General features: G+C 42.8%; 1 protein-coding gene across 1 annotated transcript in view; it reads left to right on the top strand.

Annotated features, from left to right (window-relative positions):
• The first annotated feature begins 1,797 nt into the window (after positions 1-1,797).
• Positions 1,798-25,214, top strand: part of LOC111957419 (uncharacterized) — a 33,687-nt gene continuing 10,270 nt past the window's right edge. Inside the window, exons 1-3 of the mRNA XM_023978235.2 lie at positions 1,798-1,932; positions 17,729-18,729; positions 22,931-22,982. Of these exons, the coding sequence (XP_023834003.1) occupies positions 1,852-1,932; positions 17,729-18,729; positions 22,931-22,982 (1,134 nt within the window). The 5' untranslated portion in view covers positions 1,798-1,851. The remainder of the gene's footprint in view (positions 1,933-17,728; positions 18,730-22,930; positions 22,983-25,214) is intronic.

Below are 25,214 nucleotides of genomic sequence, written 5' to 3'. Positions count from 1 at the left end.
GCCCAATGGGCTCCTGTATAGTTTGGTGTATTGTGTGATTCTTTTGTGTTGAATATGAAAAAATTAAATAAATTGTTTAATAAAAACAACTATTGTTTCACTTCACTGAATGTTTGGATTTGCAGACTAACTTTGTAGGGGGAATATGTGGGATAAAGAACATTGGTTCTTAGTAAAAGAACCAGGGTTGGTGTCAATTTTATAAATGTACTCATGAATTGACCCCAACCTTGGCAAGAATAATGTGTTTAAAGTTACAATGTTTAGTAGGAAACGGCAACCAAACTTGTAATAATCTTCAGATTAAAAGCAATGCTGATCATTTGATCATATATACACATACCCTTACTTGCGAGTCTGGAGAAGATGAGGAGGAGGAGGGAGAAGGAGAGATGAGGAGCCATGTGTGTGGGATTTTGGTCTCTGTCCCTTACCAGGTATGAATGCACAAATGTGTGTTTCAAAGACCAAGGTACCAAAGACAATGACTCTACCTCCTAATCTTCATAGGCATCACTGTTTATTACTCTCTTCCTGCTACATTTACGTTAAAATGCCCCCCTCAGTGGCAGATAGCAACTATTACGTCCCTTGAGCTAGTTGTAATCCAAGGCTCTCAGTCCTATTTTTAATCTGTTTTTTTAATATTTATGTTTTCTGTTTTTTTTCTTCTCACAATTCACATAAAAGCCAAGACCTCTTGGTAGCAATACTATCAATAGGAAGGCTACATAAGGATAAGGATGTATTTACCAAGAAATGTGCAGTATCTTGTTCCACCACAAGACTGTCCCATGTACTCACTGACGTGCATATGAGTGAGTATGCTCAGGAATGATTACTTAACATTGACAGGGCAGACAATAGATGCTACTCCCTCCTGATTTGCCCTTAAAGCTGTTAAAGCCAGCCAAACAATATGATAAACAGTTTAGTGAGCATTTTGTTCTATAGGTCTACATCACCATTAATCAGCATGCTTATGAATATCAGCTAATCTCATTAACTCCATGTGATACAGATCATCTTCAGGGCATTTGTAAACATACTTGTGTCAACTTTACACAAATGTATTCTCAACTCTGCATAAGTCAAGTAATGTATTTGATGTAAAAAGATCTGATGTGATTTGTCAAAATACTAATTAGTGGAAAAAAGATCAGAATTGGGCTACCTGTGCAAATGCAGCCATAGGCTTAGAAGTGTAGCCTTCCTATATGATTGTATATTGCCTTTGCCAAAAGGGTTGGGCTTTTATGGCACAGGTGGTAGTGGACTTTCTCTCTAAATAGAGGTCCCATGGTTCAGCCCTGTTCCGCTCCAGCTTTCCCTTCTCAATTTTCTACACATTCATAAAGTCATTATATCTACACCTACACTGGGACAAGCTCACTTTGTGCACCCTCCGCCTAATTGGTGGTACCAATGCAAGAGTAAGCTACCCATGTTCACATTGGGTTTGTGCACGGGACCCCCTAAATGAGAGTACTATTACCCTGCTACCATGTTGCCTGGCCTGTTATGGAACAGGTGGTGGTGCCCTGTTCCTTAATCACAACACAATCATATAAAGTTACTCCAAATCAATGGTCTGCAGATTACCTACTACAGGGAAATGTAGGTTACTATTCCTAATCCCACGCATGGTGCATTGAAAGTGTAAATTTTGTCAAAATGATTGTGGACAAATTGTACTGACTGTCAAGTTGTGAGCCCTTCAGTACAACCCCCTGTGATTTCTGCATGCGGGTCCACGAACGGTGAAAGCGCGCCCCCGAGACTTCAGGTGAATGGGAAGCGAGAGCGGGTTATGGTTCAGTGTGCGTCGGGGAAAAGGAAAAAATAAGGAAAATGACCTGCAACAGCTCGTTCTGGGCACATGTGTTCATGGCAGCGTATTTACTGTGGGTCACGGGACGTGTTGCTCAGAAAGTAAGTAACACATGGCTGCTCTTTGTTTACAGTCTATATTTGCCTCATAAAAAAGCGCAGTGAATTGTTTCACCCGTCATCCGTCTTCTAGTTTAGTGACTGGCTGAAAACTTGTTAAGCAAGAATTAAACTGTATTAAGTTTCCTTGTTGTTGTTGTGTAGCTAGTTATTTTCCACCCAGGGAAAGACAGAATATAGACTTTCCTGGGTAATTTGTAATTATTGTAAGAATTTGATGCACTAAATGCACTGTAAAATATTGTAGTAGAGTAGTCCGGTATGCATGTGGACACCACCCGTGCATACACAGGGGTCATCTCTCCAGAAGTTTGAGTATAGTTTTACATTAACAATCACTTTTTAGTAGTCTAATAGCATTAACTTATAAAATGGTCTACTATACTATCGAGTGCTACAAAAAGCTTATTGACATTTCAATAGGAAGCTTCCAATAGTAATCACCCCAAGTTCAAAGTCATGCTGGGTTGGTAATTGAGGAAAATAAGTCATTATTTTATGTGATTTTTCCAGTTTATCATTTTGTCAATTTAATGCACAATTGGATATCAGCTTTTCGCAACTGTAAGATATCACACAAAAATATACATCAATATTAGGCTATAGCCAGATGTCTGCATATATTGATAACCAGCTGGCAGTACTCTCTGTAAGGCTCCATTTTCCAACTATGGGGAGGAAAACATCCCATGACACTGAGCATGCACTCAACTTTTTGTCCTCAACTATATCTAGTAGAGTTAAAGGCAATGGCATGCAGAGTCAGACAGAGAGAGCAGTGAAATGAGAACCACATGGATGAAGCCAGAGCAGGGCATGTTCACCTCCTGTTGGTCTGAGTCTGACTCACTCTCACTTTGTGGTGAAAACAACCCCCACTGCCTGACTGCCTGACACTGACATGGATTTCATGACTTTATTCCTGAACAAGAACTCTCATAAATCACCCTGTACACACTGTAGAGTAGAGAAACCTTACTCTTGCTCTCTGTTATACAACACACAGCTGTTTCTGTCTGACAGGGTTCCTAGTAGTATTTAAGTGTAAACCAACCGTTCCCTTACAATTCATTATCAGTGTTACATGGCACTGGATTGCATGGTATAATCAGTGGCTTTTTCCTGGTTATTGGGTTTCCACATTCATACTAAGGTGGGGTTTGGGGGTGTAACACACCTGAAACATGTTCAGCTGTATGGTGTAACACACCTGAAACATGTTTAGTACAGCGGAGGCTGCTGAGGGGAGGACGGCTCATAATAATGTATGGGATGGAGTCAATGGAATGGTATGAAACACATCAAAGATGTGGTTTGCATGTGGTTGATACCACTCCATTGACACCATTCCAGCCATTATTATTAGCCGTCCTCCCTTCAGCAGCCTGCACTGGTTTAGCAGTATGGTTGTGCAAAAGATGGTGCAGCAGAAGCAGTCCAGGTGACACTCTGGTTTGGGTTTCTTCTCAATTTGGTCCAATTCCCAAACTAGAAAGAAACCTGTATGTAGGCTACATTCTTATTCATATCTGCTCTCCTTTTCTGAGTGTTCTGTATGTGAACATCTGACACTGTAGCATTGACTTAAATAGCATAAATATATGTGCAGTATCTGGGGAGAATTAAGCTATTGATCGCAACTGTACTGTATATGAAATATAAGACAGAGGTGTCACATGACCAAATTAATCCATAACATTACCGTGTCATAGTGTCTATGGGCCATGGAAGTGTGCTATTTAATTATGTTCAGTTATTAGCATTTGGGAAAGACTTCCCTAATCTGTTCAGTGCTTACAAGTGATTAACAGAGTCCGGCAGAAGGCGTTCTTTTTAATCACCAAATTCTTCCTGACAACTTTGGCAGCAGTTAGAATGCAGTGGTACCATAAAATAATTTCCCCCACTTCCTATATGGTTTCTGGTGCTGTAGCCTCTCCGCAATGATTTGAGTGTGACACGGCCATTGTATTTGCATTCGGAAAGTATTCAGACCGCTTGACTTTTTCCACATTTTGTTACGTTACAGCCTTATTCTAAAATGTTTTCTCATTAATCTACTCACAATACCCCATAATAACAAAGCGAAAACAGGTTTTTAGACATTTTAGCAAATTTATAAAATGTATAAAAAACTGAAATACCTTATTTACATAATTATTAAGACCCTTTGCTATGAGACTCGAAATTGAGCTCAGGTGCATCCTGTTTCTACTGATCATCCTTTAGCTGTTTCTACAACTTTATTGGAGTCCACCTCTGGTAAATTCAATTGGTTGGACATGATTTGGAATGGCACACACCTGTCTATATAAGGTCCCACAGTTGACAGTACTTGTCAGAGCAAAAACCAAGCCATGAGGTCGAAGGAATTGTCCGTAGAGCTCCGAGACAGGATTGTGTCGAGGCACAGATCTGGTGAAGGGTACCAAAACATTTCTGCAGCATTGAAGGTCCCCAAAAACACAGTGGCCTCCATCATTCTTAAATGGAAGAAGTTTGGAACCACCAAGACTCTTCCAGGAGCTGGCTGCCCGGACAAACTGAGCAATTGGGGGAGAATGGCCTTGGTCAGGGAGGTAACCAAGAACCGGATGGTCACTCTGACAGAGCTCCAGAATTCCTCTGTGGAGATGGAAGAACCTTCCAGAAGGACAACCCTCTCTGCAGCACTCCACCAATCAGGCCTTTATGGTAGAGTGGCCAGACGGAAGCCACTCCTCAGTAAAAGGCACATGACAGCCCGCTTGGAGTTAGCCAAAGGCACCTAAAGGACTCTCAGATCATGAGAAACAATATTCTCTGGTCTGATGAAACCAAGATTGAACTCTTTGGCCTGAATGCCAAGCGTCACGTCTGGAGGATACCTGGCACCATACCTATGGTGAAGCATGGTGGTGGCAGTATCATGCTGTGGGGATGTTTTTCAGTGTCAGGGACTGGGTGACTAGTCAGGATCGAGGGGAAAGATAAATAGAGCAAGGTACAGAGAGATCCTTGATGAAAACCTTCTCCAGAGCGCTCAGGACCTCAGACTGGGGCGAAGGTTCACCTTCCAACAGGACAAAGACCCTAAGCACACAGCCAAGACAATGCAGGAGTGGCTTCGGGACAAGTCTCTGATTGTCCTTGAGTGGCCCAGCCAGAGCCCGGACTTGAACCCGATCGAACATCTCTGGAGAGACCTGAAAAAAGCTGTGCGGCAACTCTCCTCGTGAATACCTGACAGAGCTTGAGAGGATCTTCAAAGAAGAATGGGAGGAACTCCCCAAATACAGGTGTGCCAAGCTTGTAGCGTCACACCCAAGGAGACTATAGGCTGTAATCGCTGCCAAAGGTGCTTCAACAAAGTACTGCGTGAAGGGTCTGAATACTTATGTAAATGTGATATTTCAGGGGTGTTTTGTAATAAATTTGCAAGCATTTCTAAAATCCTGTTTTTTGCTTTGTCATTATGTGGTATTGTGTGTAGATTGATGGGGGGGGGACAATTTAATAAAATTGTATTGGTCACATACACGTGTTTAGCAGATGTTATTGCAGGTGTAGCGAAATGCTTGTTTCTAGCTCCAACAGTACAGTAATATCTAATAATTTCACAAAAATACACACATCTAAAGTAAAGGAACGGAATTAAGAAAAATGTTCTGGGCTAATAATGTAAGAATTAACAAATAAATAAAAAAAATACTGCAAAGTTGCCTAGAAACTAGAAGCACGGCTGCCCTATCTGTCTGCGCCATGGTTGTACACCATTTAGAAGAAGGCTGTAACGCTGTAATGTAACGAAATGTGGGAAAAGTCAAGGGGTCTGAATCCTTTCCGAATTCCTGGAATGGAAATGCCAATTATCTGCTAGAAAATGTGCAATTGTGTGTGATTTCATTGGATTACAAGTGCGGCCATTTTGGTTTCACTATCGCAATTTGCTAAGACTTCATTCTAGTCTTGATTGAAGTGTTATTGGAGATAATCTGGGGTTTGTTTCTTTATTAACATTTTCCTTTTAATCTTTTTCAAGTCTTTTTTTTATTTTATTTTTTTTCATTGCAGAGTTCTCCCTTGGGTAATTTTTAAATAAATATTAGTTATGACCACACACTACTACAACACTAGGAAGGAGAATCTCTAAGCCTACGAACTGTCAAGACTCGTCCCCATCCACTGTGACTGAGTGGCGGTGAGCAGTAGAATTCTTAGAACTGAACAACAAAAGCCCTTGGTATATTGAATTGTCAGCGTCCCCAGCTTTAGTTTCTGTGTGCGTAGGGTGCTCACTATCTTTGCAATTATCTGCCTGATGGGGCACTCTAAATGATGCCTTTGTCCTCTTGTCCTCTTTTGTATAAAGTTGATTTTTGGAACAGCGTAAACAGGCTTGGAATTCATTGCATCCACCCCCAAAAGGGAATCTTTCAACTTTGATAAATCCACCACCCGAACATCTAGACAAATGAGAACCACCCGAACATCTAGACAAATGAGAACCACCCTAACATCTAGACATATGAGAGCATGTTTGACATTTGAAGTTATGAAATATTACAGTATCTTTTCATAATTTCATTGCTTATTCTAATGTTGATTTTTAAACAAGCATCAGTTTGACGCTGAAGAATTCACTGAGGAATTCATCCCCTAGCTAAATGTTTAAAGTCCATAAAGAGACTAGTTGTCACGTTCCTGACCTGTTTTCTGTTGTTTTGTATGTGTGTGATGGTCAGGGCGTGAGTTTTGGGTGGGCATTCTATGTTGTGTGTTTCTATGTTGGTTTAGGGTTGCCTGGTATGGCTCTTAATTAGAGGCAGGTGTTTTGCGTTCCTCTAATTAAGAGTCATATTTAGGTAGGTTGTTTCACTGTGTTCGTTGTGGGTGGTTGTTACCTGTCTCTGTGTTTGTGTTCTGCACCAGATAGGTCTGTATCGGTTTTGCACGTTTGTTATTTTGTAAGTTGTTTGTAGTGTTCACTTGTTCTTATAATTAAACATGTTGAGCACTGGCTACGCTGCATTTTGGTCCTCTCCCTCGACCCATCTTCACACCAGGAGAAATACCTTTCTTCCACACGAACCACCCACCAAACCAGGACCAAGCAGCGTAGCAACGGGGAGCAGCAGCGGCCCAGTACACAGGACTACTGGACACAGGAGGAATGGTCTTGGGAGATCATGGACGGAAAAGGACCCTGGGGAAGGTGGAGAGAATCGCCGCGCTCTCGGAGATGGAGGCAGCCACAGCCCAGGAGCGGTGGATTGAGGAGGCAGCACGTAGAGGGCTGGAAGCCCGAGAGCTCACCCAAAAATTTCTAAAGGGAGTGTGGCGAAGCCGGGTTGGATACCTGAGCCAACTCCCCGGCTTGCCGTGGAGTGAGAGAGCGTCGTACTGGTCAGACACCGTGTTATGCGGTAAAGCGCACGGTGTCCCAGTACGCGTGCTTAGCCCAGTGCGGCTATTCCACTTGCCGCACTGGGAGGGCTAGGTTGGGCATCGAGCCGAGTGCCATGAAGCGGCCCAACGTATCTGGTCTCCAGTACGTCTCCTCGGGCCGGCGTACATGGCACCAGCCTTACAGGTGGTGTCCCCGGTTCGCCTGCATAGCCCAGTGCAGGCTATTCCACTCCCGCACTGGCAGGGCTACGGGGACCATTCAACCTGGTAAGGTTTGGGAGGCTCGTGCTCAAGAGCACGTGTCCTCCTTCACGGTCCGGTATATCCGGCGCCACCTTCCCACCCCAGCTCAGTACCACCAGTGCCTACACACGCCACCAGGCTTCCAGTGCATCTCCAGAGCCCTGTTCCTCCTCCACGCACTCTCCCTATGGTGCGTGTCTCCAGCCCAGTGCCTCCAGTTCCGGCACCACGCACCAAGCCTCCTTGCGTCTCCAGAGCCCTGTACGCACTGTTCCTTCTCCCGCACTCGCCCTGAGGTGCGTGCCTCAGCCCGGTACCTCCAGTTCCGGTACCACGCACCAGCCTAGAGTGCGCCACGAGAGTCCAGTGTGCCCTGTTGTTGTTCCCCGCACTTGCCTGAAGGTGCGTGTCCTTAGCCGCGTACCTCCAGTTCCGGTACCACGCACCAGGCTACAGTGCGTCTCAGCCCGGACCTGCCAGAGTCCCTCAGCCCGGACCTGCCAGAGTCCCTCAGCCGGACCTGCCAGAGTCCCTCAGCCCGGACCTGCCAGAGTCCCTCAGCCCGGACTGCAGAGTCCCTCAGCCCGGACCTGCCAGAGTCCCTCAGCCCGGACCTGCCAGAGTCCCTCAGCCCGGACCTGCCAGAGTCCCTCAGCCGGACCTGCCAGAGTCCCTCAGCCAGGACCTGCCAGAGTCCCTCAGCCAGGACCTGCCAGAGTCCCTCGCCAGACCTGCCAGAGTCCCTCAGCCAGGACCTGCCAGAGTCCCTCAGCCAGGACCTGCCGCCCTTATCCCGGTGCTGCCCCTTATCCCGGTGCTGCCCTTCATTTAGGTGGTTTTGTTGGAGGGTGGTCATTGGGAGGGGGATACAGAAGCGGGGAGTGACTATGGTGGTGTGGGGACAGCGTCCGGAGCCTGAGCCACCACCGTGGTCAGATGCCCACCCAGACCCTCCCCTGGACTTTGTGCTGGTGCGCCCGGCGTTCGCACCTTGAGGGGGGGTTCTGTCACGTTCCTGACCTGTTTTCTGTTGTTTTTATGTGTGTGATGGTCAGGGCGTGAGTTTTGGGTGGGCATTCTATGTTGTGTGTTTCTATGTTGGTTTAGGGTTGCTGGTATGGCTCTTTAATTAGAGGCAGGTGTTTTGCGTTCCTCTAATTAAGAGTCATATTTAGGTAGGTTGTTTCACTGTGTTCGTTGTGGGTGGTTGTTACCTGTCTCTGTGTTTGTGTTCTGCACCAGATAGGTCTGTATCGGTTTTGCACGTTTGTTATTTTGTAAGTTGTTTGTAGTGTTCACTTGTTCTTATAATTAAACATGTTGAGCACTGGCTACGCTGCATTTTGGTCCTCTCCTTCACCCCAGGAAGAAAACCTTTACACTAGTTCATACTGTAAACACATATTGGTCAGACAGTGAGGTTGGCATGATGGTAAATAAACTGTACCGTTACTTTAAATGAGATGAATGGGCCAGGCAGAGGGAGAGAGCGAGAGAGTGAGAGCTCCAGCTGCCCAGCTAGCTGGCTTGGCTGTTCTGCCTGTGTGTGTTGTTGTCATCCTGCATGGTGGGGCTACTCGCTCAGCTGCTGAGAGATTAATTACTGAGGATGCATCCATTCACTGCCTGGATCACATTCCAAATCTGGAAATTATTTCTCCAAATTGGTCCGAACCACCATGGAGACATAACTCTGACTGACTGCATCTCATCAACATGCTTTAATTCCTAGGCTAGGCGTCCTTAGTTAATGACTGTTAGTGCAACCTCCTATCCATAGAGGAAGAAAAATACAGGGAAAACTATGTTAATTGGTGTGTGCACCACAAATGTGGAACCCTCTATCCAACATCCCGCCCACTCAGCCACAAATCTATGTGGAGTTGGAGGGTCCACCACCACTACAATGCTGAACATTCCACTGTCTCATGCAGAGCAGAGAAAATGTGTGGCCCCAACATTGACGACCAAAGATTATCGTGGCCTTGATGGTAATTTGAAAAGGTCTTGAATTTTGTGCGGTGATTTAGAGCATGAGGATTCTGCTCTCCCAGGTCAGTGGGGGCAGCTTCAGCTAGAGCCTTATCAGCAAGCTCACCAGTTGTTTGTAAACTCACCCTGAGTGAAGCTGAGGGCTTGGGATACCTGCATACACACACACGCACACACCATACTTACAGTGCCTTCAGAAAGTATTCAGACCCCTTGACCTTTTCCACATTTGGTTACGTTACAGCCTTATTCTAAAATGGATTAAATAAAAACAATTCCTCAGCAATCTACATACTATACCCCATAATGACAAATGTGATGTTCTTCCACCATCCCCACACTCGGTTTGTGTGTTTGACATTTCTATTGTGGCCTCCATCATTCTTAAACGGAAGACGTTTGGAACCACAAAGACTCTTCCTAGAGCTGTCAAACTGAGCAATCGGGGGAGAAGGGCCTTGGTCAGGGAGGTGACCAAGAACCCGATGGTCACTCTGACAGAGCTCTACAGTTCCTCTCTGGAAATGGGAGAGCCTTCTAGAAAGACAACCATCTCTGCAGCACTCCACCAATCAGGCCTTTATGGTAGCCAGACGGAAGCCACTCCTCAGTAAAAGTCACATGACAGCCCGCTTGGAGTTAGCCAAAAGGCACCTAAAGACTCTCAGACCATGAGAAACAATATTTTCTGGTCTGATGAAACCATGATTGAACTCTTTGGCCTGAATGCCAAGCATCACGTCTGGAGGTAACCTGGCACCATCCCTATGGTGAAGCATGGTGGTGGCAGCGTCATGCTGTGGGGATGTTTTTCAGCGTCAGGGACTGGGAGACTAGTCAGGATCGAGGCAAAGATGAACGGAGCAAAGTACAGAGACATCCTCGATGACAACCTTCTCTAGAGCGCTCAGGACCTCAGACTGGGGCGAAGGTTCACCTTCCAACAGGACAACAACCCTAAGCACACAGTCAAGACAACGTAGGAGTGGCTTCGGAACAAGGCTCTGAATGTCYTTGAGTGGCCCAGCCAGAGCCCGGACTTGAACCCGATCGAACATCTCTGGAGAGACCTGAAAATAGCTGTTCAGCAACGCTCCCCATCCAACCTGGCAGAGCTTGAGAGGATCTTGAGAGGACCCAAATACAGGTGTGGCAAGCTTGTAGCATCATACCCAAGAAGGCTCTAGGCTGTAATCACTGCCAAAGGTGCTTCAACAAAGTACTGAGTGAAGGGTCTGAATACTTTTAAAATTTCCAAGAAATTATTGTTATTTTATTTAACCTTTATTTAACTAGGTAAGTCAGTTAATTAAGAACAAATTCTTATTTACAATGACGGCCTACCAAAAGGCAAAAAGCCTCCTGCGGAGACGGGGGCATGAGATTAAAAAATAAAGATAAAAACAATATAAATATAGGACAAAACACTCATCACAACAAGAGAGACAACACAACACTTCATAAAGAGAGACCTAGGACAACAACACAGCAAGGCAGCAACACATGGCAACACAACATTAGCAAACATTTTTTTTAAATACTGTTTTTGCTTTGTCATTATGTGGTATTGTGTGTAGATTTGATGAGAGGAAAAAAACGATTTAATACGTTTTAGAATAATGCTGTGGAAAAAGTCAGTATCTGAATACTTTCCGAAGTCACTGTATTGTATAAGTTGTGGGCTCGTGTATCAGTGCCTGTTCACAGCTGTGGACAGACAACACCGGGTGCAAGGATGTTGTGTCTTAGTATGGTGCTTCTATGACACACAGATTCAGTATTCTCCACTGTAGGAATAACCCTAAAGTCTATGCTCTAGATTTCTGTCTGTGTCTGACCTGACCAGCAACAGTGGCTAAATGATTGGACCGAGACAGACCGACAGACATACAGAGGAGCTGCTGAGCCCTGGGTTATATAACACTTCATCTGGGAGTTGGCATAGCTGAAGCGTCAGCCTGTGGAGCAGTGTCACTTTTCTACTCCAGTAAACAGCGCCTGGGAGGATCCCTGCCCCCTTGAGGGGCCCGTCTGGCTGTTTAGGAGCCAGTCAGGGGCTGTTTGTGCATGTGAGGGAAGGGAATGAGTGAGTGTGTGACAGCGATCGCTATGGGAAGTCGAGCCTCTGTTTCAAGGGTTTTAGCTGGGGGTTTCATCATACTAGTTGTATACTCACTAACCTGTTTCAATTCCTCAGTAAGCTCTTCAGTTGTTAGGGTGAGTTTGTTATGATTTAGAGATTGGAATTGTGTTCAAAATTCATATTCCTAAAAGCAAATCAATCATAGGGATATTCTTTTAGGAGGCTTTGTATAAAGTTCAAACTATATTTCAGGTAATTTGCATTTCTGGAAATGTTGTTCTGACAAAGGATTCAAGTTGCTTAACAATATCAATATTATGGTCAACCTCGAACTAATCACAGGTTTGCATTTGACATTCCAATGCACAAGTCATTCTACACCATTATATGCTTGGTTTCTCTGCTTTTGTACAGGGATCGTCTAGTCAATCTCCTTGTGTGGCACAACTCGGTGCAATGACCGGCCAGCAGGGTCTTCTGTAAACTTTCTGCCTGCTCCTACTTATTAACATCACTTCATTAAAGTGTTATCTCCCATCCCACCATGAAGTGGTGCAACCAAACGGCACTGCTGCCCATTGTTCCCCATGAGAAAAGGCTTCCTTGAATAATGCCTGTGATGTAACAGAACTGGGATGTTTGGCATTATAAGAATGTACCATTTGCATTTTACACTGTGGCACTTTGAGGCCATTCATGTGTAGTCTACCATGTACATCACACCACAGTGAGGGTGGCGGACCTCCAGATAGCCAGTCCTAGTGCAGCCAGAGCCAGGAAAATGACACAGTCCCTGTCCCTCCTTCCCTGACAAAGTTCTCTCTCTTTCTATGTATCCCACAGACTGTCAATAGAAAGAGCCTGGCTACATGAAAGTGGATTTGGACACTTATATTGGTCACGGAGACAGACAAACACACCCCTCCCTTCCCCCCCATGTTGTCAAGCTGTTCCCTTCATTCTATAGGGCACAAAACCACTACACTGCACAACACCGTAGAGCAAAAACGGAAATTGGCTTACTTTCTGCAACCTCTCTGGGAATGGCATTTGACCAGTTCAAATGTCATCCGCGTAATTGATGTATTGTTGTGGCGCTCATGACATGAGTTCCTAGTAAGTCTAAGGCCATTTTGTCTTTTGCACCTTACTATGACGTAATGTTTTCACACCTAACAGCAGAGAAAGCATTGCGAAAGAAAAGGCTACAACACTCTTAGAACTAGTTGGGCTTCAAAGTGTGCCTTGATTCTTGTAATTTATCACTGTTATATAAGCCTCTATCACTATAAAATTGTATTTACCACTGCATAAATTAGAATTTGTTTCTGTAATTATTTGATTTGGTGCCCAAACTTGACAATGAGTGTACTGTGTCCATAGCAATAAAACATTTACAACTTTAAGTTCATCTTAAAGAGCCAATGAACACCCCAATTGGCACGTGTGTTTTTCTGTTGCTCATTAGAAAAACAAGATTTCAAACTTGGAGGTGTGTTTTCTGATTCCGCGTTTGTCCCACATGAGACTCTGTAGACCCGGAAGTCTATTTCACTCCCTCGAAATCCCCAGAATGAATCTAAGATAACTCAAGAAATCTGTAATTTATTTAGACATTTTTGCTGAGGATGTTTTAGTTGCACAGTTTTCCATCTAACTAAGGTGTTTGGTGCAGTATTTCTCAAGTAAAAAAATGTGCAATGTGTTGTTTTATTGAAACAAAGTCAGAGCTGCTGGGCAGGTCGGTCTCACTGTCTATGCTATTGGATAGAGAGAAATCACCGCAGCTGCTCACCCATGTTAGTGGGCAAATGTACAGTACCAGTCAAAAGTTTGGACACTACTACTCATTCAAGGGTTTTCATAGATTTTTACAATTTTCTACATTGTAGAATAATAGTGAAGACGATATGGAATCATGTAGTAACCAAAAAGGTGTTAATCAAATCAAAATATATTTTAGATTTGAGATTCTTCAAAGTAGCCACCCTTTGCCATGATGACAGCTTTGCACACTCTTGGCATTCTCTCAACCAGCTTCACCTGGAATGCTTTTCCAACAATCTTGAAGGAGTTCCCACATATGCTGAGCTCTTGTTGGCTGCTTTTCCTTCACTCTGCTGTCCAACTCATCCCAAACCATCTCAATTGGGTTGAGGTCGGGTGATTTGTGGAGGCCAGGTCATCTGATGCAGCACTCCATCACTCTCCTTCTTGGTAAAATAGCCCTTACACAGCCTGGAGGTGTGTTGGGTCATTGTCCTGTTGAAAAACAAATGATAGTCCCACTAAGCGCAAAGCAGATGGGATGGCGTATCGCTGCAGAATGCTGTGGTAGCCATGCTGGTTAAGTGTGCATTGAATTCTAAATAACTCACTGACAGTGTTACCAGCAAAGCAACACCACACCATCACACCTCCTCCCTGCTTCACGGTGGGAACCACACATGCAGAGATCATCTGTTCACCTACTCTGCGTCTCACAAAGATCATCAATCAAATGTATTTATAAAGCCCTTCTTACATCAGCTGATGTCACAAAGTGCTGTACAGAAACCCAGCCTAAAACCCCAAACAGCAAGCAATGCAGGTGCACAAAGACACGTGGTTGCAACCAAAAATATCAAATTTGGACTCATCAGACCAAAGGACAGTATTCCACCGGTCGAATGTCCATTGCTGGCATTTCTTGGCCCAGGCAAGTCTCTTCTTATTATTGGTGTCCTTTGGTAGTGCAATTCGACCACGAAGGCCTGATTCACACAGTCTCCTCTGAACAGTAGATGTTGAGATCAACTGAAGCATTTATTTCTGATGCTATTATTTCTGAGGCTGGCAACTCTAATGAACTTATCCTCTGCAGCAGAGGTAACTTTGGGTCTTCCTTTCCTGTGGCGGTCCTCATGACAGCCGGTTTCATCATAGCGCTTGATGGGTTTTGTGACTGCACTTGAAGAAACTTTCAAAGTTCTTAATGTTCCACATTGACTGACCTTCATGTCATAAAGTAATGATGGACTGTCGTTTCTCTTTGCTTATTTGAGCTGTTCTTTCCATAATATGGACTTGGTCTTTTACCAAATAGGGCTATCTACCTTGTCACAACACAACTGATTGGCTGAAATGCATTAAGAAGGAAAGAAATTCCACAATTTGACTTTTAACCTCTCTTGGGCACGTGAGACGGTAGCGTCCCACCTCTTCAACAGCCAGTGAAACTGCTGGGCGCCAAATTCAAATACAGAAATACTCATTATAAAAATTCAGAAAACAAAACATATTTTACATAGGTTTAAAGATTAACTTCTTGTGAATCCAACCACGGTGTCAGATTTTAAAAATGCTTTACGGCGAAAGCATACCTTACGATTATTTGAGAACATAGCCCACTAGACAAATCATTACAAACAGTAGCCAGCCAAGTAGAACAGTTACACATGTCAGAAATAGAGATAAAATTAATCCCTTACCTTCGATGATCTTCATATGGTTGCACTCAGCAGACATTCATTTACTCAATAAATGTTCCTTTTGTTCGATAAAGTCTCTTTATATCCAAAAACCTCCGTTTTGTTCCCGCGTTTTCTTCAGTAATCCACAGGCTCAAACCTAAAAACCTCATGTTGTTTTTAGTCTAAATAATCGATAATATTTCAACCGGACAATAACGTCGTCAATTAAAGGTAAACAAGAAAAAAGGTAAACAAGAAACGCACTCTCTCGGTCGCGCGCATGAAAAAGCTCTGTGACACTTTAGGGTCCACTCATTCAGACTGCTCTCACTTCTTCATTTTTCAGAATACAAGCCTGAAACAATTTCTAAAGACTGTTGACATCTAGTGGAAGGCATAGAAACTGCAATTTGAGTCCTAAGTCAATGGATACTGTAATGGTATTGAATAGAAAACTACAAAACCCCCCCCAAAAAATACTTCCTGAATGGATCTTTCTCAGGTTTTCGCCTGCCAAATCAGTTCTGTTATACTTACAGACACTATTTTAACAGTTTTGGAAACTTTAGAGTGTTTTCTATCAAAATCTACCAGTTATATGCATATCATATCTTCTGGACCCGAGAAGGAGGCAGTTTAATTTGGGCATGCATTTCATCCAAAATTCCAAATGCTGCCCCCTACCCTAGTGAAGTTAAACGAGGCACACCTGTTAATTGAAATTTATTCCAGGTGACTACATCATGAAGCTGGTTGAGAGAATGCCAAGAGTGTGCAAAGCTGTCATCAAGGCAAAGGGTGGCTACTTTGAAGAATCCCAAATATAAAATATATTTTGATTTGTTTAACACTTTTTTGGTTACTACATGATTCCATATGTGTTATTTCATAGTTTTGATGTCTTCACTATTATTTTACAATGTAGAAAATAGTATAAATAAAGAAAAACCCTTGAATGAGTAGGCGTGTCCAAACTTTTGAGTGGTACTGTACATCCTCAAATCAAAAACTCAACCTTCATTTACCCGTTGTGACGCATGGATGTTCCAAACTCCGTTTTAGACGGGACTGACTTTATGACAAATTATTCTATGTACACTTTATAGTCAATTTTGACACTAGAATAACTGTTTCTGACTCCTATCGATGCCACATAGGCCGTTTCCAAAGGGATTTGTTGCTTTTTAAAGGCACTCCTTCTTTAGTTTCTTTAACAGACGCTGTTATTATAATTTGTCAATTGTATTTAATACAAACCAAAAACACATACTGGATTACTAGCACAACACATGATAAGTGGCTTGTCTCTTTCCCATGCATATAATATACATATTTTCCCATGGTTAGAAATAATAGCAGAGATTAATACGCTGTTGCAATGTTTTGATCCAATGTTTTTAGTCCAATGTTGTTCACCAACATATTGCAAAATTGTTGAGTCATTAAGTGGCCAGGATAGGGAGGTCTGAAACAGATTGATTACATATGCTGTTACGTGATGGTCAGGCGATCAGGACTGTCTCTCTGGCGTGATATCCGTAATAAAATGCATTCAATATTTTCGGTGCATTCATGTGCTTTGAAAATACGTCTTTCATTAACTGTACAGAACACACACACACGGAGAGATATGTATGTCCTTACTGCCCTCCAGCTCTCTGTAAGGGACATTCTGACCTGGCTGTGAGGCTGCCAGCTGTATCAGCAATAGAGAGGCCTTTGAGTTGCAGAGTTGCAGTCAGAAGGACGGAGGGGGTTGCTGAGGCCAAACCTAGCAGCAGCCTCTCTCATACAGTGATGATTGAAAAGTACATCCAGATTTGGCTTCTTAAAATTGGAGAAATTTTAACCTTTGATAAATGCATGCATATGGAGAGATGAGATGAGCCATGGAGTGGCAATCAAAGCGTCTATCTGGCGTTGGTCGATGGCAGTGGTGGTGCTCCTTTTGCACACACACACCGCGTTTTAAATGTGTTCCCAGCCAGACTACTAGTGTTGCCTGGGGCATTGGCTGGTTTGTTACCTGTCTGGTGGTGGAGGCTGTGCTGGTTGAGCCCCGGCTAGGTCGTTGCTCGGTTCCCACAGTCCATAACCTGGGCTGAGAGGAAAGCTCATAAACACACCAGCCCTCCTACAAAGGTCTGGACCTGAGCTCTGGGCCCAGCAGCCCCAGCCACACATCTGCCGCTGCTTAGCCAGGCTGAGGTCCCCCTCCACCGTCCACCCCACACACCTGGGAAGCATTACAGCCAGCTCAGCGTGTTTTAAGAAACCCTCCCCAGGGTTACCCAAGCACAGGCATGCAAGGCACCGCCATGGCTTTGATATACTGACTGGCAGAAGAGGAGGGTTGAATAGTTCAGGTCTGGATGCAGTTCATTGTTTTTTAGGCAATGTGCAATTCAGCTCAACTGTATTATTTGTTTAAAAGGAAGCCTTATTTGTATTATATGTCCCTAGACGTTATCATCATCTTATTTTATTTTTATGTCTGCTGATTTTCTGTAAGTCTTTAATAAGTGCTGGTATACAGTAGAGATGTCGATCATTAGAGATGCTAGCGTTTTTAGGTACACTCTTGTCCCCCTCACCAAGCCCATGTATGTGATTATTGCAGGTCTACTTTGATTGTGGAGCGAAGGTGGATGTTGTGGATGTCCAAGGCCTCATCCTGTCTCCTGGGTTTCCCTATAACTACTCCTCAGGGAGCCACTGTGTCTGGCAGTTCTTTGTGCCCGTCGGCCACCAGCTCATACTGGAGATATTTGACTTTGACGTGTTCGAGAGCCACGATCCCTCCGCCCAGTACACTGCCATCTCTAACTTGAAAGTGAAAGATGCTGAGGCTGACGATGGGGCAACGTTCCCGTCTGGTGGTCCTGTCACAGATGAAAACATGTCAATGCTGGCTAAAGACGTCCACGTAACTCAGGCTCAGGGGGGCAGAGCGAAAGCCCCCCAGTCCTCCTTCCAACATGACAAGGTCAAGCAGGTGGTGGTGCAAGAGCAGTCCACCAAGATGGAGATCGCCAAAGTCTCCAACTCTGCTAAAAGGTCCACCTCTGACATTGCATCCCCACATCCCACCTCACACCTCCTACCCAGGGACCAGGCAGCGGTGAACTCAATCACCTCTCCTCTCCTCAGAGGCGACCCTGACCTGAACCCTACCCCTAACCCCAGAGCAGCAGCCCCAGACCTGGCTGTGGTTGTAGACAAGGCCACCACTCCGACCTCTCCGCCCTCCACGGACACGGAGTCAGTGAGCTCTGAGACCCAGGTGGTGGACGCTTGCCCCCACGACGTCCTCTACATCTCGGACCTCCTCACTTTCTCCTCGCGCTTCTGCGGCTCCAACCGGCCCTCCAGCAGCCAGCTGGTGTTTGGCTCCAGCCAGGAGATGGTAGAGGTCATCATGGAGTTGATCACCACCACCCACTGGGGCCGCGGCTTCGCCCTGCTCTTTCACTACCACAACCGGACAGAACCGGATGGAGATGACCCCCGGTACGCCTACGCCCCTACCGGGGCCAGCAAGATGGAATCTCTGCTGGCTGCCATGAGCGGAGCAGCCTTCTTTGCCATGGTGCTCACCAGCGCTCTATGCATAATTTTCAGGTATGTAAAAGCATGCAGAGAGAGTTGCTGTGATATAATATCCATTTGTCACATACGTGTTGTGTTATCAGGGAGTCAGATCAACCTATTTATATCGAACCAGTACCTCAGGGGTGACATGCAGAGAGAATTGTGCAAGTGTGACCGGTGTAGATTGCCTCTGTGTTGTGTTTTGATTGGCTTACATATACTGTACAGTGCATTTGGAAAGTACATTTTGTTACGTTACAGCTTTTTTCTGAAATTGATTAAATAAAAAAAGATCCTCATCAATCTACTACACACAATACTCCATAATTACAAAGCGAAAAATATATATATATTTTTTTGAAAATGTATTAATAATAAAAAACTGAAATACTAAGTATTAAGTATTAAGACCCTTTGTTATGAGACTCGAAATTGAGCTCAGGTGCATCCTGTTTCTATTGATCATCCTCTACATGTTTCTACTTTATTGGAGTCCACCTGTGGTAAATTCAATTGATTTGACATGATTTGGAAAGGCACACACCTGTCTATATAAGGTCCCACAGTTGACAGTGAATGTCAGAGGAAAAACCAAGCTCCAGAGTTCCTCTGTGGAGATGGGAGAACCTTCCAGAAGAACAACCATCTCTGCAGCACTCCACCAATCAGGCCTTTATGGTAGAGTGGCCAGACGGAAGCCACTCCTCAGGAAAAGGCACATGAGAGCCTGCTTGGAGTTTTGCCAAAAGGCATCTAAAGGACTCTCAGACCATGAGAAACAAGATTCTTTGGTCCGATGAAACCAAGATTGAACTCTTTGGCTTGAATGCCAAGCGTCAAGTCTGAAAGAAACCTGGCACCATCCATACGGTGAAGCATGGTGGTGAAGCATGGTGGTGGCAGCATCATGCTGTGGGGATGTTTTTCAGCGGCGGGGACAGAGAGATCCTTGATGAAAACCTGCTCCAGAGCACTCAGGACCTCAGACTGGGGCGAAGGTTCACCTTCCAGCAGGACAACGACCCTAAGCACACAGCCAAGACAACACAGGAGTGGCTTCAGGACACGTCTCTGAATGTCGTTGAGTGGCCCAGCCAAAGCCCGGACCTGAATCTGATCTAACATCTCTGGAGAGACCTCCAAGTTTGTGATATCCAATTGGTAGTTACAGTCTTGTCCCATCATTGCAACTCCTGTACGGACTCAAGAGAGGCTAAGGTCGAGAGCCGTGCGACCCCGCTAAGCCTCATTGCTTCTTGACACACTGCTCGCTTAACCCGAAAGCCAGCCGCACCAATGTGTCGGAGGAAACACATACAGCTGGCGACCGAAGTCAGTGTACATGCACCTGGCCGCCACAAGGAGTCGCTAGAGCGCAATGGGACAAACCCTCCCCTAACGGCCAAACCCTCCCCTAATCGGACGACGCTGGGCCAATTGTGCACTGCCTCATGGGTCTCCCGGTCGCGGCCGCCCTATGGGACTCCCAATCATGGCCGTTTGTGATACAGACCGGGATCGAACCCGGATCTGTAGTGACGCCTGTAGCACTGCAATGCAGTGCCTTAGACGGCTGCGCCACTCGAGAGGCTCCGACCAAAAATACAAACATTTATACATTTTAGAATAAGGCTGTAACGTAACAAAATGTGGGAAAAGTCAAGGGGTCTGAATACTTTCCGAATGCACTGTAACAATAATCTTGTTTCACATAACAGTACAATAACAAACGCAATGTACACTATAGCTTATAGGTCTAGACTAGCCAACTTTCTCAATGACAGCCAGGCGTTATGTACATGACATGCACTTGCAAACTGCTAACGGTAAAATGTTGTCAACATTTCTTAACAAACAAAAACACATGGCATACCTGACAATAACAGGAAAAACTTGCTGTGCTGCCCTTGTACGCCAACTCCTCTGCAAAGTACAAATTCACAACGACAGGGGACATGAATAACCCAATGACGATGTAGCCTACAGTAAAAAGTACAATAGATGGCTAACATGTACAGTGTGCATAACGTATCTGATAAAAAGTTAATAAATGCATGAAAATCCCAATATACTGGTAGGAGACCATAATGTTACACTCAATGACCATGTAAACTCATTATAAGTGGTTTAACATGTAGGATTGATTATGATTTTCATGACACAATTTTACTGTAACCTAGCTCTTCCACATGGGTACATTAGACAGGGAAAGGTATGGGGCGCAGGGGATGTTTTCAGGTGGATTACAAGAGGAAAAGGAATGTACAGTAATATCAGGCATGGAACTATTCAGATTTTGTGTTATTATACAATATGAGATTCAACATTTTTATTTTGTCATACACATTTTGTCATTGCTTTCCCTATTGACTCGTAGAGACATACAGTACTCAAGCATAAACATAAACAAGACAATGCACAATGGGAATGATTGTCTCTTCATGATCCCTGTAGTTCACCTGTGCAACATCTTCAGGTAAAGCAAGCCATGCAGAAAGAAATGAGTCATAAAGATACCTTTGTCAGACACGTTTTGTGTTATAAATATATTTCCCTGACAACCTGAGACATGCAGTTCTCAAGCATAAACATAAACTAGACCATGCACATTCTGCACAATGGCAAGAATTGTCCTTTTATGACCCTCCAAGGGAGATGGCACAACTGTTGGGTCTTTGATGTTGGCCAGTGTAACAAAGATTCCTCCCATGAATGAGATGGTAGCCGTGAATGGGATAGTCTGCCAGTCAGTCCTCCTCCTCCTCCACTAGTGTGCTGCTGCTGATGGCCTGCCTGTTGACTCAGCTGGAGGCCTTGGTTGGTCCCTGATGAGACCCAGTGAAAGGTTTGGGTGTAGCTGCCTTGATGTGCAGCATTCTCACCATTATACAGAGAGGGGGAGGGAGAGTGAGCGAGTCACGGAGGGAGGGAGGGAGGGAGGGTGAGGGCCGTTCAAGGTGCAGCACCTGGCATCGATTCCAACTGACGAAGAGAAATGTAGCCATACAAAAGCCAGTGGGAGAATAAGGAAGGAAGACCAGAAGAGCAGAGATCCTCGTGCTACTGTGCTGTGAGCCTCTGTCCTGCCGAGGTGCCATCGTGGTTGTTTAATAGAACAAGAACAACATACAGTATCAAAAGGTGTAATTTACAGGTGTTCTCTCGGTCGATCCCATGGGGAGACAACAGTAGCACACGCTGCTAGTACCAGTTCTAGCAGGGTGTAATATTATCCATGCCAGGTGACTAAATGAGTATCGCCGTTGTACTCTACCGGCCTGATTCACATCTCTAGTTCCCTCCAGGAAGGTTTCAATACCCATACATATAAAACATCTATCTCTATGAAAATTCCCCTCAATCTAGTCAACTAAACTCAAAGGAAAAGCACTGTTTTTTTATTACTTGTGCAATTTAACATTTTTCTCAGCTTGAAAGCATTCTGTATTGAAAAAACAAACATACACACAATACTTTATGATATAATGTAGCAACATACTGTACATCTCTGTGAAATAGGTTACACAGTAGAAATGGGTTATTCTCAAAAACCTATGTGTGGCTGTTGAGCACAATAAGCCCATTTGTGTAGTTCTCACTTCTTGCTGCTAATGAAAGGGAAATTGAAAACACACTTCTAATAAAATGAAAGTCTAATTACCAGGAACAACAACACACGGATTAAACATTATCAGGAAGCCAAGAAGGGCATTTCCATCATGCGTAATATTTTTTTTTACTTTACCTGGTAAGTTGACTCAAAACACATTCTCATTTACAGCAATGACTTCCACAGCCATGAATCGTTTAGAGAAATCCCTCATGCATTTTGGAGAGCAGTTAGTTGTATTAGTCGTGTCCTGGCGCCATGGTTTTTAATTGTACCAGAAATGGGTATACAAAAGCATTTAGATCTTGGTTAATGAACAGAATCCCCTCAGCTGCTGGAGCTGCCCTTTAGAGAAACAACCTGGGGCTGTTTGTATGTAGTGATTTAGCTAGCTAGACTTTTTATGTTTTGAGGAAGAACCTCAGTGAAGTTCCCGTTTCTAATTGTGGGGGAATGTGTTCATTTTGTAAAACATTTTGGAGAAAAGTTGCCCTAAATAACAGTCAAGCTTTCACAAATAGCATGAAAGAGAATGTCGTCAAAAGTAAATAATGGTTTTCAAAGATATGTAAAACAAGAAATGCATAACTGCAATGTTGTGGCTCTTTTTTTGTTTTCCAGACCTAAACTATGTCCGAAAAGAGCCAGCTCCCGCTCATCCAACAACTCTGAGGTAAACGGAAAATGACCCCTGTGTGTGTGTGTGTGTGTGTGTGTGTGTGTGTGTGTGTGTGTAGGAAGCTGGTAGGATTCTAAACAATAAAATAAATAAAGAGCTGGTAGGATTCTAAACAGTAATAATATAATAGAACTGGTAGGATTCTAAACAATAATATAAATAATAGAGCTGGTAGGATTCTAAAACAATAATAGAATGGTAGGATTCTAAACAATAATAGAAGCTGGTAGGATTCTAAAACAATATATAATAATAGAGCTGGTAGATTCTAAACAGTAATAGAAATAATAGAACTGGTAGGATTCTAAACAATAATATAAATAATAGAGCTGGTAGGATTCTAAACAATAGTAGAATAAAAGCTGGTAGGATTCTAAACAGTAATAGAGCGGGTAGGATTCTAACAATAATATAAATAATATAACTGGTAGGATTCTAAACAGTAATAGAAATAATAGAAATGGTAGGATTCTAAACAGTAATATAAATAATAGAATGGTAGGATTCTAAACAGTAATAGAAAATATAGAACTGGTAGGATTCTAAACATAATAGAAATAATAGAGCTGGTAGGATTCTAACAATCAGTAGAAATAATAAAGCTGGTAGGATTTAAACAATAATATAATATAACTGGTAGGATTCTAAACAGTAATAGAAATAATAGAACTGGTAGGATTCTAAACAGTAATACATAATAGAACTGGTAGGATTCTAAACAGTAATATAAATAATAGAACTGGTAGGATTCTAAACAGTAATAGAAATATAGAAATGGTAGGATTCTAAACAGTAATAGAAATAATAGAACTGGTAGGATTCTAACAGTAATATAAATAATAGAACTGGTAGGATTCTAAACAGTAATATAAATAATAGAACTGGTAGGATTCTAAACAGTAATAGAAATAATAGAACTGGTAGGATTCTAAACAGTAATAGAAATAAGAAAACTGGTAGGATTCTAAATAATATAACTGGTAGGATTCTAAACAGTAATATAAATAATAGAACTGGTAGGATTCTAAACAGTAATAGAAGTAATAGAACTGGTTGGATTCTAAACAGTAATAGATATATTAGAACTGGTAGGATTCTAAACATAAATAGAACTAGAGCTGGTAGGATTCTAAACAGTAATAGAACTGGTAGGATTCTAAAAACAATAATTAAAACTGGTAGGATTCTAAAACAGTAAATAGAGCTGGTAGGATTCTAAACAGTAATAGAACTGGTAGAATTCTAAACAATAATGAGCTGGTAGGATTCTAAACAGTAATAGATATAATAGAACTGTTAGGATTCTAAACAATAATATAAATAATAGAGCTGGTAGGATTCTAAACAATAATAGAGCTGGTAGGATTCTAAACAATAATATAAATAATAGAGCTGGTAGGATTCTAAACAGTAATAGATATATAGAACTGGTAGGATTCTAAACAATAATAAAATAATAGAGCTGGTAGGATTCTAAACAATAATAGAACTGGTAGGATTCTAAACAATAATAGAGCTGGTAGGATTCTAAACAATAATATAAATAATAGAGCTGGTAGATTCTAAACAGTAATAGAAATAATAGAACTGGTAGGATTCTAAACAATAATATAAATAATAGAGCTGGTAGGATTCTAAACAATAGTAGAAATAATAGAGCTGGTAGGATTCTAAACAGTAATAGAGCGGGTAGGATTCAACAATAATATAAATAATATAACTGGTAGGATTCTAAACAGTAATAGATATAGAACTGGTAGGATTCTAAACATAATATAAATAATAGAAATGGTAGGATTCTAAACAGTAATAGAAATAATAGAACTGGTAGGATTCTAAACAATAATAGAAATAATAGAGCTGGTAGGATTCTAAACAATAGTAGAAATAATAGAGCTGGTAGGATTCTAAACAATAATAGAACTGGTAGGATTCTAAACAGTAATATAAATAATAGAACTGGTAGGATTCTAAACAGTAATATAAATAATAGAAATGGTAGGATTCTAAACAGTAATAGAAATATAGAAATGGTAATAATAGAAATAATAGAGCTGGTAGGATTCTAAACAATAGTAGAAATAAATAGAGCTGGTAGGATTCTAAACAATAATAGAACTGGTAGGATTCTAAACAGTAATATAATAATAGAAACTGGTAGGATTCTAAAAGTAATATAAATAATAGAAATGGTAGGATTCTAAACAGTAATAGAAATAATAGAAA

This window comes from Salvelinus sp. IW2-2015, linkage group LG33 (genome assembly GCF_002910315.2).
Source record: "Salvelinus sp. IW2-2015 linkage group LG33, ASM291031v2, whole genome shotgun sequence".
In the NCBI taxonomy this organism is placed as follows: Eukaryota; Metazoa; Chordata; class Actinopteri; order Salmoniformes; family Salmonidae; genus Salvelinus; species Salvelinus sp. IW2-2015.
This window is presented reverse-complemented; position numbering and strand designations above follow the sequence as displayed.